The sequence below is a fragment of the Phyllosticta citriasiana genome (assembly GCF_038021145.1).
Source record: "Phyllosticta citriasiana strain CBS 120426 chromosome Unknown IWZ02scaffold_17, whole genome shotgun sequence".
NCBI lineage: Eukaryota > Fungi > Ascomycota > Dothideomycetes > Botryosphaeriales > Phyllostictaceae > Phyllosticta > Phyllosticta citriasiana.
The window spans coordinates 88,698-102,886 of NW_027117294.1; the positions used below are offsets into that span (position 1 = coordinate 88,698).

At 58.9% G+C, this 14,189-nt stretch overlaps 4 protein-coding genes across 4 annotated transcripts; 3 read left to right on the forward strand and 1 right to left on the reverse strand.

Moving 5' to 3' along the window:
• The first annotated feature begins 314 nt into the window (after positions 1-314).
• IWZ02DRAFT_463086 (uncharacterized protein) lies at positions 315-1,820 on the forward strand. Its single transcript, XM_066768322.1, has one exon. The coding sequence runs from the start codon at positions 403-405 to the stop codon at positions 1,645-1,647; it is 1,245 nt and encodes a 414-aa protein (XP_066618401.1). The 5' UTR covers positions 315-402; the 3' UTR covers positions 1,648-1,820.
• A 531-nt stretch (positions 1,821-2,351) lies between these two features.
• On the reverse strand, positions 2,352-4,393 carry IWZ02DRAFT_385584 (Alg9-like mannosyltransferase family-domain-containing protein; the record flags this gene model as incomplete). The annotated part of the gene is made up of 5 exons (XM_066765415.1): positions 2,352-3,416; positions 3,483-3,618; positions 3,677-3,834; positions 3,900-4,130; positions 4,199-4,393. The coding sequence occupies 5 exons, from the start codon at positions 4,391-4,393 to the stop codon at positions 2,352-2,354; spliced, it is 1,785 nt and encodes a 594-aa protein (XP_066618402.1).
• A 1,623-nt stretch (positions 4,394-6,016) lies between these two features.
• Positions 6,017-10,514, forward strand: IWZ02DRAFT_509803 (uncharacterized protein). The gene is made up of 2 exons (XM_066770481.1): positions 6,017-7,396; positions 7,451-10,514. Exons 1-2 carry the CDS (start codon positions 6,062-6,064, stop codon positions 10,130-10,132), a joined length of 4,017 nt encoding a protein of 1,338 aa, XP_066618403.1. The 5' UTR covers positions 6,017-6,061; the 3' UTR covers positions 10,133-10,514.
• Positions 10,515-11,429: 915 nt separating this feature from the next.
• Positions 11,430-13,562, forward strand: IWZ02DRAFT_385608 (type I 3-dehydroquinase-domain-containing protein; the record flags this gene model as incomplete). The annotated part of the gene is made up of 1 exon (XM_066765416.1): positions 11,430-13,562. One exon carries the CDS (start codon positions 11,430-11,432, stop codon positions 13,560-13,562), a length of 2,133 nt encoding a protein of 710 aa, XP_066618404.1.
• Between the last annotated feature and the right edge of the window lie 627 nt (positions 13,563-14,189).

A 14,189-nucleotide genomic window follows, 5' to 3' on the forward strand; every position in this document is an offset into this window, starting at 1 on the left:
TCAGGCATCGTATCGTGTGTTTGACCGCAGACGTGGCCGAATTTTCTGCTCGGCGGCCGGGGCCTTCAGGTGCAGTAGAGGACGACGGGAAGCATCACGAAAACAAGTCGGTTCCCTGACCGAATTTCGAAAGCCCTCGTCCGAGCAACGCACTGCACCCGACGTCACCCACCACAGGAGCCGAACATTACCTTACATGCAATGACGAATCCAAAACTCACATGCCCGAGCCTCTTGCTGGTCCCGGCCTCCTCCGCACTGCACTAGGCCGCTCCGGGCACGCCCGTCTGCACACCACGGCGAGCTAAACACCCTTCCCACGCCCATTGAAATTGACCGACGCTGCTCCTACTTCTTCTACTGTACCACCTCCCCACATCACACCACCCCCCTCCCACAGCCATGGCCTTTTCTGCTGTAGAACCTCCTCGCTCCGCCTCGCGCACCCCCACCAGCCCTTCCTGCCGCTCATTCCCAAATCTCCATCACCTGTCGCTGGCCCCACTGAGCGACAACTTTAGCCACCAAGCCCTCGGCACCCACAACGACAACACCATGGACCAAGTCACCTCGTCCTACATCCAACCCAAGACGGCTCCCAGCACCCCAGGAATTCTCAGCCGGAGCCCTAGCCGACATCGCTCCCACCTCAATGTGCGCTACGTCGACGCTACCTCCTACTTTCCAGACAACACCCGCTCCACCAACACGGCCATGACCAAGGCCAAGTCGGACGTCACGTTGGACACGAATCTGCCAGCATCAGGGCGCCATCATTCGCGCAGCAAGAGCAGCACCTTTGCCCTCTCAACTCGAAAGCCCCCCACCCCCAAGCACCACCAGCACCGCGACGCCTCGGACGACGGCTGGCTCTACCGCGCCGGCCTCGCCATCGCTTCCGAGACTCGTGAGTCCAAGGGCCAGTCGTGGCTGTCGCGCCGCGAGAGCAGCACGTCGCTGGTCCGCCAAGCCGAAGCGTCGGACTCGGACGACAACGACAACAACAACAACAACAACAACAACAACAACAACAACAACGGCCGCAGCGGGCTCCACAGCCGCACCCACAGCGCCATGTTTGCCGACGACGAGTTCTCACCCGTGACGCCGCGCTTCGGCAGCAGGCAGCACAGCAGGCGCGGCAGCCGCGTCGCCGGCATGGGCATGACGCCCATGGGATCGCGCACCCCCATCGGCGCCCTCTCGCGCCGCAGCAGCGCCGACTACCTCGACGACAACGGCGACGACGCCGTGCCCATGGAGCCCGACTTCGTCGACGACGAGGGCTCGTCCATTGCCGCCGAGGACGACGAGGAGGTGGCGCGGCTGGCACGCGAGCGCGGCTTCGGCCTTGGCGGCTGGATGGACAAGCTCATGGGCTGGACGCTGTTCAGCGTCGATGAGGACGGCGAGGAGACGACCGACGACGACGATGATTCGGACGAGCTGACGGCCGGCGATCACGACTCGCAGCGCCGCCGCGAGATGGAGGTCAAGCGCCGGCGCGACGAGTGGGCGCGCATCGAGGCTGCCAGCCGCGCTGCAAAGGAGAAGAAACTCGAGGACCTGCCCGAGCCGCGAGACAGCGAGGGTGGCTGGCAGGACGCGGCGTGGCTGTTGAGCGTGGCGTCCAAGGTGCTGTTGTAGATCGGCTCGTCATCAGTCAGCCATTGACCAACCAGAACGAACAACGAAAAGAGAAAAAAGAAAGAAAGACCAAGACTGCAAAAGCAAATCTGATTGGCGCTGAGCCGGCCGGCGGGGGCGGGGAATGGAATTTGGAGCGTCTGTACTGTACATAAACTATTTGTCTGTCATATTAGCATCACATCATCATCATCATCATCATCATCATCATCATCATCATCATCATGAACAACAACAATATCATCTTCATGGTTCATGTCATCCAAACCTGCAGTTGCATTCATCAAGGGACATATCTTGGATGACTTGAAATTTGGACATCCCCCCTCTCTATCACCTCCTTACCCCCACCCAACCAACCAGGCAATGTGTCCCATCCAAAGCCACCTGTCAGTGACCAACGTTCTGTCCGTCTACCATACCTCTCTCGCTCGCCTGCCCTTGCTCCGTCTCATTACTTGCTTACTTTCTTACTTGCTCCCTCTCCACCAATTCCCGCACATGGAATGTCTGGCCTGGCGTCGGTAATGGTGCTTGCTGTGTCAGACGACAGTGAGTGAGAGAGTGAGCGAGTCATGATTGATTTGTTTCTGTTGTTCTTTTCTATACGTATCCACATATCGCTTCATTTTTATTCTTCTCCTTTTTCTCTTCCTCTCTTTGCCCACATCTAACAAATACCGGACCCCCCCCCCCCCCCCCCCTCATCCCCTCTCATCCAAACACCACACCACAACGTCGCCCCGCCTGCGCCAATCATCATGCCAATGGCTATTAAACCCACGCCAACACTCGACATACCGACTCTTGTCCAAAACCTCTCTCATTTGCGCCTCTAGCTGCGCAAAAAAGACGAGACGAGCGGGCCAGGGGCGTTTGGGTGGGTCGCTAGCCTCAGGCTCAGCCTCAGTGTTGTCTCGATTGTGCTCCTCGTATCTGGCAATGCTAGACAAAGGCTGCATGTTGAGTTGCAGCCACTGCGCCGGGCCGTCCTCGAGGTAAAAGCGATCCGCCTCGTCGCGATACGCGGCGCGGTCGGCGAGCGGCACGTCGAGCGGGGGCTCGCAGGTGAGGGCCCAGGCGTCGATAGAAGGGAAAACGAGATGGGACCGCCAGGGGGTGGAGTGGCAGGGCATGAGAAAGGCAACAGACGACGCATTGAGCGGTTGGACTGGGAGGTGGAGATTTGGGTTGGCGGATTGGTGGCGGGCGCGCAGGTGGTGCAGGACGTCGATGACGCCGCGCTGGTGGAATTGGGAGGTGTAGAGGGCGAGGAGCAGGTTAGAGGTGAGGAGGAGGGTGAGGATAGTGCGTTTGGAGAGGGAGAGGGGCGGGTGGAAGAAGATGGAAAGGGGGGAGCCGGCGAGGACGTGTAGGATGGGGAGGAGTGGGTAGATGAAGCGGACTTCTTTGTGCGAGATGAAGGAGAGGGCGAGGACCATGGTGAGCGCTGTGAGCGATAGGATGGAGAGCATGCGGTTCGGTGGTTTGCTGCCGTCTCGACGCAGCGAGGCACACATGCCCCAGATGGCAAAGGGGAGTGCCGTCGTCAGGAGCAGTGGCAGCCCCTCGGTCAGGTAGTAGTCGCCTCTATTGGTGCCGTAAAAGACGGCCAGGGACCTGGCAATGTTGAAATAGACGAACCGGAAGGGTGGCAGCGTCCACACACGGTAGTAGACGCGATCGGCCAGGGCGGATAGTGCCAAAACACCACCTCTAGAGGTAACGTCAGTCGCGTTGATGGCCGCCGAACCACCGCATGCCCGTGTCTCAGTCTGAGATTGCGCCGTGTTTCAAACGCTGAGGGTCTGGTGGCACACTTACCCGTAAAGCACGGCGCTTTGGACTAATGCGTGGCGCTCACGCGCAGATGCCTGCCAGAGCGTAGGCAGGGAAATGCAAATCCACACGAGCAGGTTGGTTGGCCGCAGCACGCAGGCAAAGGCAGCGGCAACGAGAGAAAGACTCAGACTGCTCCGTCAGCCACGGCTCGTATGGACCAAAAGGGAAACGCATGATGGTGGCTTACTGAGGTCTATCGCCGAAAGTAGTGGGGCTCCCACGTTGTGCAACCCACGACCATGGCCACCACACCAGGGCGGCCGACGTCAGCGCCGTCTCCAGGCAGTTTGACAGAGAGCGCGTGGAGCAGAACCACTGCCAGGGACTGCAGACGGTCAGGGCCAGCTGCGGGGGTCGTCGGTCAGGGTCGGTTGATGTGGAGTCGCACTCGGCCTTGGTCTACTACTTACGCTCGCCCACGCTGCTCTACTGCCTCGCCCGTAGGCCTGCTCGGCCAGGCGCCAAGAAAAGTAATCGGTCGAGGCGGCAAAGACGGCCTGCGTGATTTTGGGCACGGCGACGAGCACGTCGGCCTTGGTCGATGGAGAAGCGCTGCAAGCATCCGCAAGCACCGACGACAGGACCAGCACGCCGGCAAAGAGGGCAGGGTGCAGCGACGACCGCAGCTGGCTTTTCCACTCCTGAGCCTGAGGATTAGCCATGTTTGATGCTGACTGCCGCTGGGTCCTGCAGGGTGATGTAGCCGTACCCAAGTGATCCAGGCACCGCTGGCCTCGCCAAAGGCCATCTGCCACGCGGGCTCCAGCGCCTGAAAGTACTCGTCGGGCTGGAAAAAGGTTCGCGTCGTCAAGGCATTGAGGATGCGCAAGGCCAGCAGCAGCAAAAAGACGGGCGTCGGCTGGGAACGGTCGCCGTCGACATGGGTGGCGGCGGAGCGAGGCATAGGGAGATGATGTTGGTTGGAGGAGTTGTCGTCGTTGTGTCTGACCAACAAAAGGGCGGCCAGGATGGCACGGTCACCTTGGTCAAACCCCAACGCAGCGCCCAGGCACCACATCATGGACGAGGGAGGACAAATTACAGCACCGCCGACGAGCTATCGTCGAGTGCCTATTTGGGAATGGTCCGAGGCGTCGCCGTCAACGTGGGCCAGGCCTTTTTTCTCGCCAACCTGGACCCCGTCCCCGGGACGTGTGGAGGGCGCGGGCGCAAGCTCGAAGCGGGAGTGCGCCGCAAAGTGATAGATCGTAAGGTAATCCATGAAGAGTGTCGAGTGTTGCACGGATCTTCTTCGTCTTCTCCATGATTCTGACCCCGCGCAGGCAAGACTTGATCGCCACAATCCCCTGCCGCGAGCCAATGACGTGAAAAAGCTGGCCAAAATCTGGGGAAAAGAGCGGCTCGCAGAGTCAGCGGGGGCTTGGGACATGCCGGCTCGAGGGCGCTGTCGGCGGCTGATGGAAATTAATTTTTAGTCTGTCCCTAACCCTAATAACAAAACGACGACAGAATCACGGCGTGGCGACCAAGTGCAAGAGGCATTTTCGGGGCCCTGTCACAATTGTTTGCCTCGACAGACTGTGACAGGTAGGTAGCTTGGGATGAGCTGGGCCTGGGCGCGTACGAGGGCGCGCCGGCGAGTGGGCTACTGGTATTGTATTGTATTCCTGTATTGCATCTGGCGGGCTACATGAAGCCGCTGGCTCGCTCGATACATCTTTTGTCCCTGCTGCGCCTGCGTTGCGGCTCTCGTTGATTGCAGCATTTTGTTTTTCTTATTTTTCGCAGCGTTGGCGGCCTGGTGCCAGCGTCGAGCCCTGGGGATTAGGTTTGGCTTGTCTTGTCGTCTTTAGCGGGCCCTCCGTCTCCACTGGAGCTTGCCGAAAAGCACCGATCCGCGCCGGCCTCAGGTGTTCCTCTTCCACCCTCTTCGACGCATCCCGCTGACGTCGAGTCTATCTCGATCCACACCCGACCTGACGGCGCAAGCTGGGCCCTGTCACTACTCAGACACGCTCTCGTCAAAAAAAATTATCCCCCGCCGCCCCCCGGCGGCCTCATCCGCCCACCCCCAGATCACCTCCACCACACCACCACGACGTGCTCCACCACCTTCGCCGCGCCGCCCACACGCTCCACTCCTGCTGCCCACGACGACCCTTTTACCGCGTCGCCGCGTCCGCCGCGGTCAAATACCCTCGAGACGCCTCGACCTGCACGCTGCCGCCCGACGACAGCCTGCTTCTCGGTCGCCGCGGTGCAGGATGATACGGCCCCCCCAGGACTTGATCCAAGACTGAACCACTCGCTCTGTTCCCTCGACATTCAGATGCCGGCTGCTCGCCTCTGAGCCCCCCCCATATCGCCCACGAGAGAGGAGTCGAGCACATAAGAGGGACGCGGCATGGCGGCACCGGAGGAAGGCCCGGCTGCCTCTGACGGCGGTCCAGATAACAACGTCGCCAGCAACAACGCGCTGCGTCCATCCCCAAGTCCACGCCCCGCCGCCCACGATGCCTCTGTCCACGCACCTGCGCTCCCCGGAGCTAATCTCGAGTACTCGCACTCTCGAATTGCCCCAGCAGACGACTCGCTGCCGTCGGACCTGACCATGTCGACCCATTACTCGTCCGACCTGCCGTATCATTCGCCGCGCCCGGTGAGATATCACACATCCTACCTCCCAACAAACTCGCCGCCGGTGGAAACGTCGCCCTCACCTTTCAACACTCGGGCGCACGTCCACGGCGCGGGCGATGGCGAGGCCGGCGGGGTACCAGATCCGCATGGGCCTCCGCTGGACATGCACGAGCGGCCGGGCCTGCGGCGAGAGCACGTCTCGACCGCGTCGACCGTCAGTAACGCCACGGTCAGGGCCGAGCCGGTACTACAGACGCTGAGGGCGTCTTACCCCCGCTACCCTAACCAGGCCTACTCTGCCTTGCAGAATCAGATAGACTATCCGAGATTTCCAAACCCGCCGCTACAGGCCCATCAGCAACACCCTCCAGGGCCCCATCTGCTCCGAGCACGGAGCTCTCACCCTTCTCAGTACTCGTCCTTTTCCTCCTCTCACGTTCCCTCGCTCCATCCGGCCCAGCACCTTGCGTCTGAAATCCTTGGCCACGAGCAAGGTTCCCGCACCGCCGGAAACTCTCCCGCCGGAAGCCCTGGACTCTTTGACGTAAATCCGCCCCCAATCAGACCTGTACTCGCGCCCTCCGAGGAAACCGGCTACTACTCGAGTCCGTACCTCCACTTTACACATCGTCAAGTTCCCAAAGAGACGCATGTGGCCGACGTCGACGTCGACCCCATTTCGGGCCGCAAAATCATCAACCAGTACGAAATCATCGACGAGCTCGGTCGTGGTGTGCATGGCAAAGTCAAGCTAGGCCGTAGCTTGGAAACGGGCCAGTATGTGGCGATAAAGATTGTGGAACGTTATTCCAAGAGGCGCCGCCTGGGTAAGAACACGAGCCACGAGGACAAGATTCGACGCGAGATTGCCATCTTGAAAAAGGCCCGCCATCCAAACATTGTTGGACTGCTGGAGGTTATTGACGACCCGTCCCGCAAAAAGGTCTACATTGTTCTCGAGCATGTCGAAATGGGAGAAGTCCGATGGCGGACCGAGGGCGCCAAGGAAATTGTGCTCGTCGAGTATCGGCGATACGAACGCGAGGCAAGAGGCATATTTGACAATGAGTCTGCCGCCCTCGAAGATCAAAGAATTGTGTTGGAAGCGCAGCGCCGGCGAGAAAGAGCCGAGCGTAGGCGAATGAAGACACGGCACCGCAAGAGACTCGAGGACTCGGATGGTCCCAAGCCGTGGAGTTTTGAATATGGTGGTGAAACCGAGGACGAAGAGACTGACAGCGAGCTTTCTCGGACTTCGACAGCCACAGACGACCGCTCAAGACACCGCAGCAGGCCTTCAACTCCCGTTGAATTCGACGCCGATCAGACCCCGCACGCGCCGCTCAACGAAAGCATGGAGCAACTTGCAGCGTCCAAACATTCGACCACATCCCTTCCAGCCATGGGCAATGAACAAATGGAAAAGGAGGCTCGCTCAGCGTCAGTAACTGGCCTCGAAGGTACAATGTGGGGCCCGTATGACTCACCGCCACCTCGAGGGAGAAACCCGAGCATCGCTGGCAGCTTGACCTCGACCAAGCCGGACTTGCCCGACGACCTTCCCGTTCCAGAACACTTTCGCTACGTTCCGCTCATGACGCTTCACGACGCTCGCAAAGCGTTTCGTGACACTGTGTCCGGACTCGAATACCTCCACTATCAAGGAGTCATCCACCGCGACATCAAACCTGCTAATCTGCTGCAAGCAAGGGATGGCCATATCAAGATTTCAGACTTTGGAGTCTCGTATCTGGGCCGCCGTTCTGCAACGTCATATGGCAACGGTGACGATCAATCAGAATCCGACGCCCAAGATGTCGACGAGGCGATTGAGTTGGCCAAGACGGTGGGAACACCCGCATTTTATGCGCCAGAGCTCTGCCAGACTGATGCCGACAACGACCCCCTACCTGTAACCCTCCAGATTGACGTCTGGGCCCTTGGAGTCACGCTGTACTGTTTGGTTTTTGGTCGTGTCCCATTCCACGATTTGAACACGTTTGTCGTCATGAGGCTCATTGCAGAAGAAGAAGTTTATATTCCTCGCTTTCGGCTGAGGGCAGTCGACGATCGGACAACCTCTCGCCCCAACTCTCACAGCCGGTTGTGGAGCAGCATGGCGAGAGACAGGCGAGCTCACCATGAACTCGTCTACGAAGAGGTTGACGAGGAGCTCTATGATCTTTTGCGAAGGCTTCTAGTCAAGGATCCGCGACGCCGCATCACTCTGCCCGAGGTGAAGCATCACCCGTGGGTGCTGCGCGATCTTGAGCACCCGCTCGTGTGGCTGGAGCAGTCCGACCCTGCACGCGTGCCAGACTACAAGAAGATTGAAGTCTCCAGAGAGGATGTTGACGACGCCGTCGTTCAACTCAACCTGCTGGAGCGTGTCAAGTCGGGCATGCGCAAGCTCGGCGGGGCGCTCGGTATCGGGCCCAAGACGCCGGCGCCTGGCAGGAAGCGGGGAAAGAGTGGCACCGGAGAAGGTCTGTCGGCAACGTCGTCAAGCAGCACCATTAGCCAGGACCTACGGAGGGCCAGCATCAGGCCGGACGAAATTAGCGCTCTGTTGAAAGCCTCCAGGGAAGGTGAACACCCACTATCCAAAAGTGTCACCGCCAGCCCTGAGCTCAGAGAACGCCCACAGTTTTTCATAGGTCCGTACTCAAGGCCAGCAACCCCCGAAGGCGGCGAATATGACGACCCGGACGCATCTCCGGGAGCCAACGGCAGCGATAAGCACCACAAGTTGAGTTTTGCCTCGCGAGCAGAATCGAGCATGAACACGGGGGGCTCCATTCGGACAATAAAGCAGTCAGACTTTGAATATGTCTCGCAACGACGTGGCGTCTCGCCAACCATGCCACAGGGCGTTCCAAGCACGCCACTCACGCTGGACACTCCAGGTGCATCCAACCTGAGTGGATTGTTTGGTGGTGCTGGCCGTCGCATTCTGCGTTCTGTGAGGAGCAAAGAAAGACGCACCGAGAACCCAAAGCCCCGCAGCCGCAACCCCTCGGTCGATCGCTTCATGGCTGGAGATGACGATGCTCACGGTGAGCCGAGCATTGCATTGAGCGAAGCTTGTGCTGCAGGTCAGGTCGACCAGCCACCTCTGCTAAAGGAGAGTTCCGCTGCAGGAAGCTCAGCTGCAAGCCCTGGCTCGCCTGCATCGCGGTCAAATACCGAGTCGGACATTCACCAAAGTCGAGAGGGGACGCCGTCCCGCCAGTCTTCCATTTCGTCGGCGTCATCACATCGCCCGTCTACCAAGGGCCGTGGTGGCGAAGACATCTTGTACAACTCGCCCGCATTTCAAGATTACCTTACAGACAATTTCAACCGAGCCAAGGAGGAGAATCGTCGTCGTCACGTGCTGCAAGACTTCTCAAGCCACTCCAGACCCACCTCGTCGTCTGGGAGCCGACCACTCAGCAGCCACAACCAGGACCCATGTCCGCCAAGCCCAGACGACATTGCTTTTCACGAGCGTCAACGTCAACGAGAAATCGACGATGCTCCAGATCACTCGGACGCCACGCTCAAAGGGTTTCCCCAATCGCTCACCACGAGCTCTTCCGAAGACCAGTTTTCGGGCATGTCACAGTCCACATCCAACCCATCAATCCCGTCGGTTGTGTCTGCCAACTCGTCAGTCATGCAGGACGATTCCTTTGGCCCAGAGCAAAAAAGTCACGCCCTCCACACGGCCATAGAGATTTCGCCCAACTCGACGTTTTCAGGAGGAGGCGAGCACGATCAGCACGGGTACGAGGGTGACCACGCAGTCGAAAGCGACGAAGATTCGAGCGAAGATTCAGGTGATGATTTCATAGAAATGTCGTCTCGCAAAAGACCATTGCCAAAGAGGCCGTCCAGGAGCGAAAGCATATCTTACGCGGAGCTGTCTCGAAATAAGGGAAGGCCAGAGTTTGGCAGTGGACGAAAGTCATCACGCAGCGGCAGCAACGGCACAGTAAAAAAGGTCCGCAGCCATAGCGACTCTGACGGCGAGGTCATGCGGCCACACCAGAGCGCATGAAAAACAAAACATTTATGAAGGCTGAATGAACATGCCCCGACCACGACCATGTCTTTCTTTTCCGGATCGGGTTCGCACAAGACCCTAGAGCAACAAGTTGGTCTCGTCTTTTTCCAATGTGGGTTCAGCGATGGCGCACTCGGCGTCGGTGAGCAAAGTTTGGTTCCGGGATTTTCCAAAAGCGGCGGACAAGAAGGGCGGGCTACAGGACGCGCCACGGACTTGCAATGGTTCTCTTTTTTTTTTTTTTTTTTTTTTTTGATTCGCACTAGAACAGGTTGCTGGGACGTACATAATCCACAGAGTTTGCTCGTTCGCGATTGCAAGTTGGGACCTTTTTGTCAAATTTTTTTTTCCTTTTCCTGTACATTTTCCTTGTCTCGTTTAAAAGGGAGCCGTGCTTTGACGACGTCTTGTTTTATTTTGACGACGATACGGTCTGGCGCCTGGGATATAGACTCTTGACTCCTGTCAGCTTGTGTTGATCGCGATGTGAGTTGCCAGCTCGGAACCGGCAACAGGCTCATCCCGAGCGCGACGTTCGTCGTGACGCCCCAGCTCCCGCCGGCTGGCGAGTGAGGAGAGCGGTGGTTGTTTTTTGTTTTTGGCCTGTACTATGAGCAGCGAGCGTTGAACAACCAAGTATCGAGAGAGACTGGGCGTATATCTGTGACTGCGTGGTGTTGAGTGGCGAGATGATGGGCGGTCAGGCCTGCACGCGGGCTCGGCCGCAGCGAGGGATTCCCTGCCATGGGAATTGGAAGCCGTCGAGCTGCGCATGGAGACAGGGTCAGATTTGCCGGGTGCTGGGGATTTTGTAGGAAGCGGTCGAGGTTTGCGTCTCACATAGAACAGCGATTCGTGGTGTTTATCGGGGCAGTGCGGGGAGGCAGTGCCATTGGCGGAGAAATTGTCGAGCGAAGGCATGCCATCATGGCCTCGAGGCAGAGCAGCGACCAACATCCGCCCACCGCCAATTGGTCTCAGAGCCATTATCCGCGTCCACCTCGACCATCCGCGTATCTTCTATATGGCCATGTACATCTAAATCGGCTCTGTCTCCTACCGTGTCCCCCAGCCCGCCTCCATCGGCCGCCTTGCCTTTGGTTCCTTCTTCTGGACATGACTTCCTGTCTTGCCGCCCATATCCTCTTGTTGCTGCTGTGCTCGATGCAAACCCTCGACGACACTTGTCCCGCCCGCCGCATTGTTGTCGAACTCCAGCTGCGCATCAACGGCTTCAACGTGTATGGCTAGTGTCCCCGACCTGGCCACCGACACCCAGCTCCCCAGGCGCATGCGCATCGCCGAAATCCTGCACCCCGCCATGGCCACGACGAGAACTCACACCGACGTCAACAAGAACCGGGGCGTCGTCCACGTCGAGTCCCTGCTCGAGTCGCGCAAGCCGTCGTTGCTCGTCGTCCACGGCCCAGGCGAGCAAGAAATCTTGCAGCTTGTAGCAAGCGTCCTGGGTCAAGGCCATGTCTTTGCGCCGTCCATCGCTGACGTGGCCGCCATCAAGCCGGCGACTGTCGTGGGCCTCTTGAACGACGTCGACGTCGCGTCGTTGGCGCACCGAGGCGACACCAGGATCCTCTTGAACGTCCATTGCGTGGACGAGTCGGCGCCGGATGAACGCCTGTCCGAGGTCTGCGACTACGAGTACCTCTACACCCGCTCTCCGTATCTCCGGCGTGACCTGACGCGCTTCTTGGCCTTTGTACTTGGGCAGATTGCGCCGCACAAAGACCTCTTGAACAAGAACCGGACGACGCTCATTTCTACGACGTTTCCCGACGTCCATGCCGCGCTCCCTAATCTTGACATTCTCTCAGTTGGCGCCGATGCTGTCGAATTGCGTGTGGACCTACTCAAGGAGCCGCTCGACGACGGCAGCTATGCTCCGGTGCCCAGTCTCAAGTACGTGGGCAAGCAGCTCATGACGTTGCGCCAGCGCACCGAGCTGCCCATCATTTACACGACGCGATGCACGCGCGAAAATGGCAGGTTCCCCATGGACGACCCGGCCCTATTTTATAAGTACCTGTACCGGGCCAAGCAGTGGGGAGTCGAGTACCTGGACGTCGAGCTGTGGTTGCCGGAAGAGATTCGCCGCGAGCTGGCGCAGAAAAAGGGAAACAGTAAGATAATATCGGCCTTTCACGACTTTTCTGGCCAGTTCAAGTGGACGTCGCCGCAGGCCAAGGAGTTGTTCAAGAAGGGGGCGGTGTATGGTGACGTGGTGAAGATGATCGCGCTGGTCCACCAAATGCAGGACAATTATGAACTCGAGTACTTTCGCTCCCTCATCACAGCCGAGCATCCCCACGGACCACCATTTTCCGGGCTAAACATGAGCCCTGCAGGCCAGTTGTCTCGCATGCTCAACAAGGTCTTTACGCCCATTACGCACCCGCTGCTGCCAATGATTGCAGCGCCGGGCCAGCTAAGCGCCGCTGAAATCAACACGGCGTTGCACAGCATGGGCCACATGCCAAAGCTGGACATCTACGGCATCGGCAGTCACAAGTTGGCAACACAGGCCTTGTTTTTTGAAAAGTGTTTCAACGAGCTCAGTCTGCCGCACAACTTTCTGTTTGTAGACAAGGCAGCTCCGCCGCCCAGCAGGGGCTCGGCCTCGTCATCATCTCTCTCTAACCAGGTCGAGGCCATTGTTCGACGCGAGGGCTTTGGCGGCGCCTTCATCAATCCGCCCCTGCCGCTACCCACCCCCTACCTGCCCACCCTCTCCGACGCCGCCAAAGCAATCCGCCTCGTCGACACCATAGACGTCCGCAACACCAACGGGCCCGACAGCGCGGCGACTCTGGTTGGCGAGAACGCCACCTGGAAAGGCATCCGCGCGACGCTGACGCGCGACTTTGTGCCGTCGGCGTACAGCGGGCGGGCAGCGCTGGTGCTGGCCAACTCGGAGACGGACGCGGCGCCGGCCGTGTTTGCGCTGACGAGCCTCGACATTGGGCCGATTTACACCATCGGCTTCCACTTCCGGGCGCCGGGCCCGCTGGCGGCGGCTGTCGAGCCTTTTCGCAGCGTCGAGGACGTCAAGAAGCTCGAGCAGCCGGGCCCGTTTGTCATTGTGTCGGCGCTGCCGGGCGAGAAGAGCGCCCTCGTCGGCCCGCTGCTCAAGCACTATAGCAGCTGCAAGCTCCAAAACCAAAACCAGATCCAGATCCAAGATCGCGTCTGCAATGTCAATCAGGCGCCCGCGGGCAAGGTGTTTTTGGATCTGGCCAACGGACCGCGCAAGGTCGACGTCATGGCGCTGGCGCAAGAGGCGGGCTGGACGGCGTACAACATTGCAGACGTGAATGCGTGGACGACGGTCGAGACACTACGGTTACTGGTGGGCCAGAACGTGCCGTGCGATTTTGTACGCTTGGCGTCGGGGCGGAGTTTGTTTTGACGAAGTTCTCCCTCCTTCTTGTCTTGACTGTGATGATGATGGCGTTGTTTGGCCCTCTTTTTCACGCATCATCTCCGTAATCTTTCTTCCCCTTTGCTTTCTCTCTCTGCGCTGGATTGAGTGATTGATGGATGGATGGATTGTATCTCGCATCTGATCTCACCCTGCTCTCATCGTCTCCGTACACACTAATTGAGCTGGTCTACCTACCTACCTACCTAGATTACAATCATGCATTCACTCCTCCACTTTTCCCCCCTTCTCACCCCTCCCCACTCTCCTCGATCTTTGCTTTTCTCTCCGTTCCTCTCCGTCGCATGAGCCAGACCAAACAACCAATCGTACGAATTTTCTTTTCCTACATGTATCCAGCACACCACCTCCACCATCCCCCTGAACCATCCATCTGCCTAACACGCCGGCACCAGATCTCTCTTGTCCGCTCCCCCCCCCCCCCCCCCCCCCCCTTGCTCGGGCGATCCCATCGACTCAATCTCGTCAATCTCTCATGATGCTGCGCCGTCGTCTCCATCGAGCTGGCTACGTCTAGTTTTGCCCTGCCATGTTCTGTTCTGGCCCACGCACTCCACTCATCCAAGCGCTTCCCTCCGTTTCGTTTCGTTTCGC

Bases quoted from the DNA above. Each gene is read 5' to 3' on its own strand.
- IWZ02DRAFT_463086 (XM_066768322.1), top strand. From the start codon at position 403: ATGGCCTTTTCTGCTGTAGAACCTCCTCGCTCCGCCTCGCGCACCCCC.
- IWZ02DRAFT_509803 (XM_066770481.1), top strand. From the start codon at position 6,062: ATGTCGACCCATTACTCGTCCGACCTGCCGTATCATTCGCCGCGCCCG. The intron at 7,397-7,450 runs GTTGAATTCGAC...GAAAGCATGGAG, and splicing joins GCAGCAGGCCTTCAACTCCC to CAACTTGCAGCGTCCAAACA.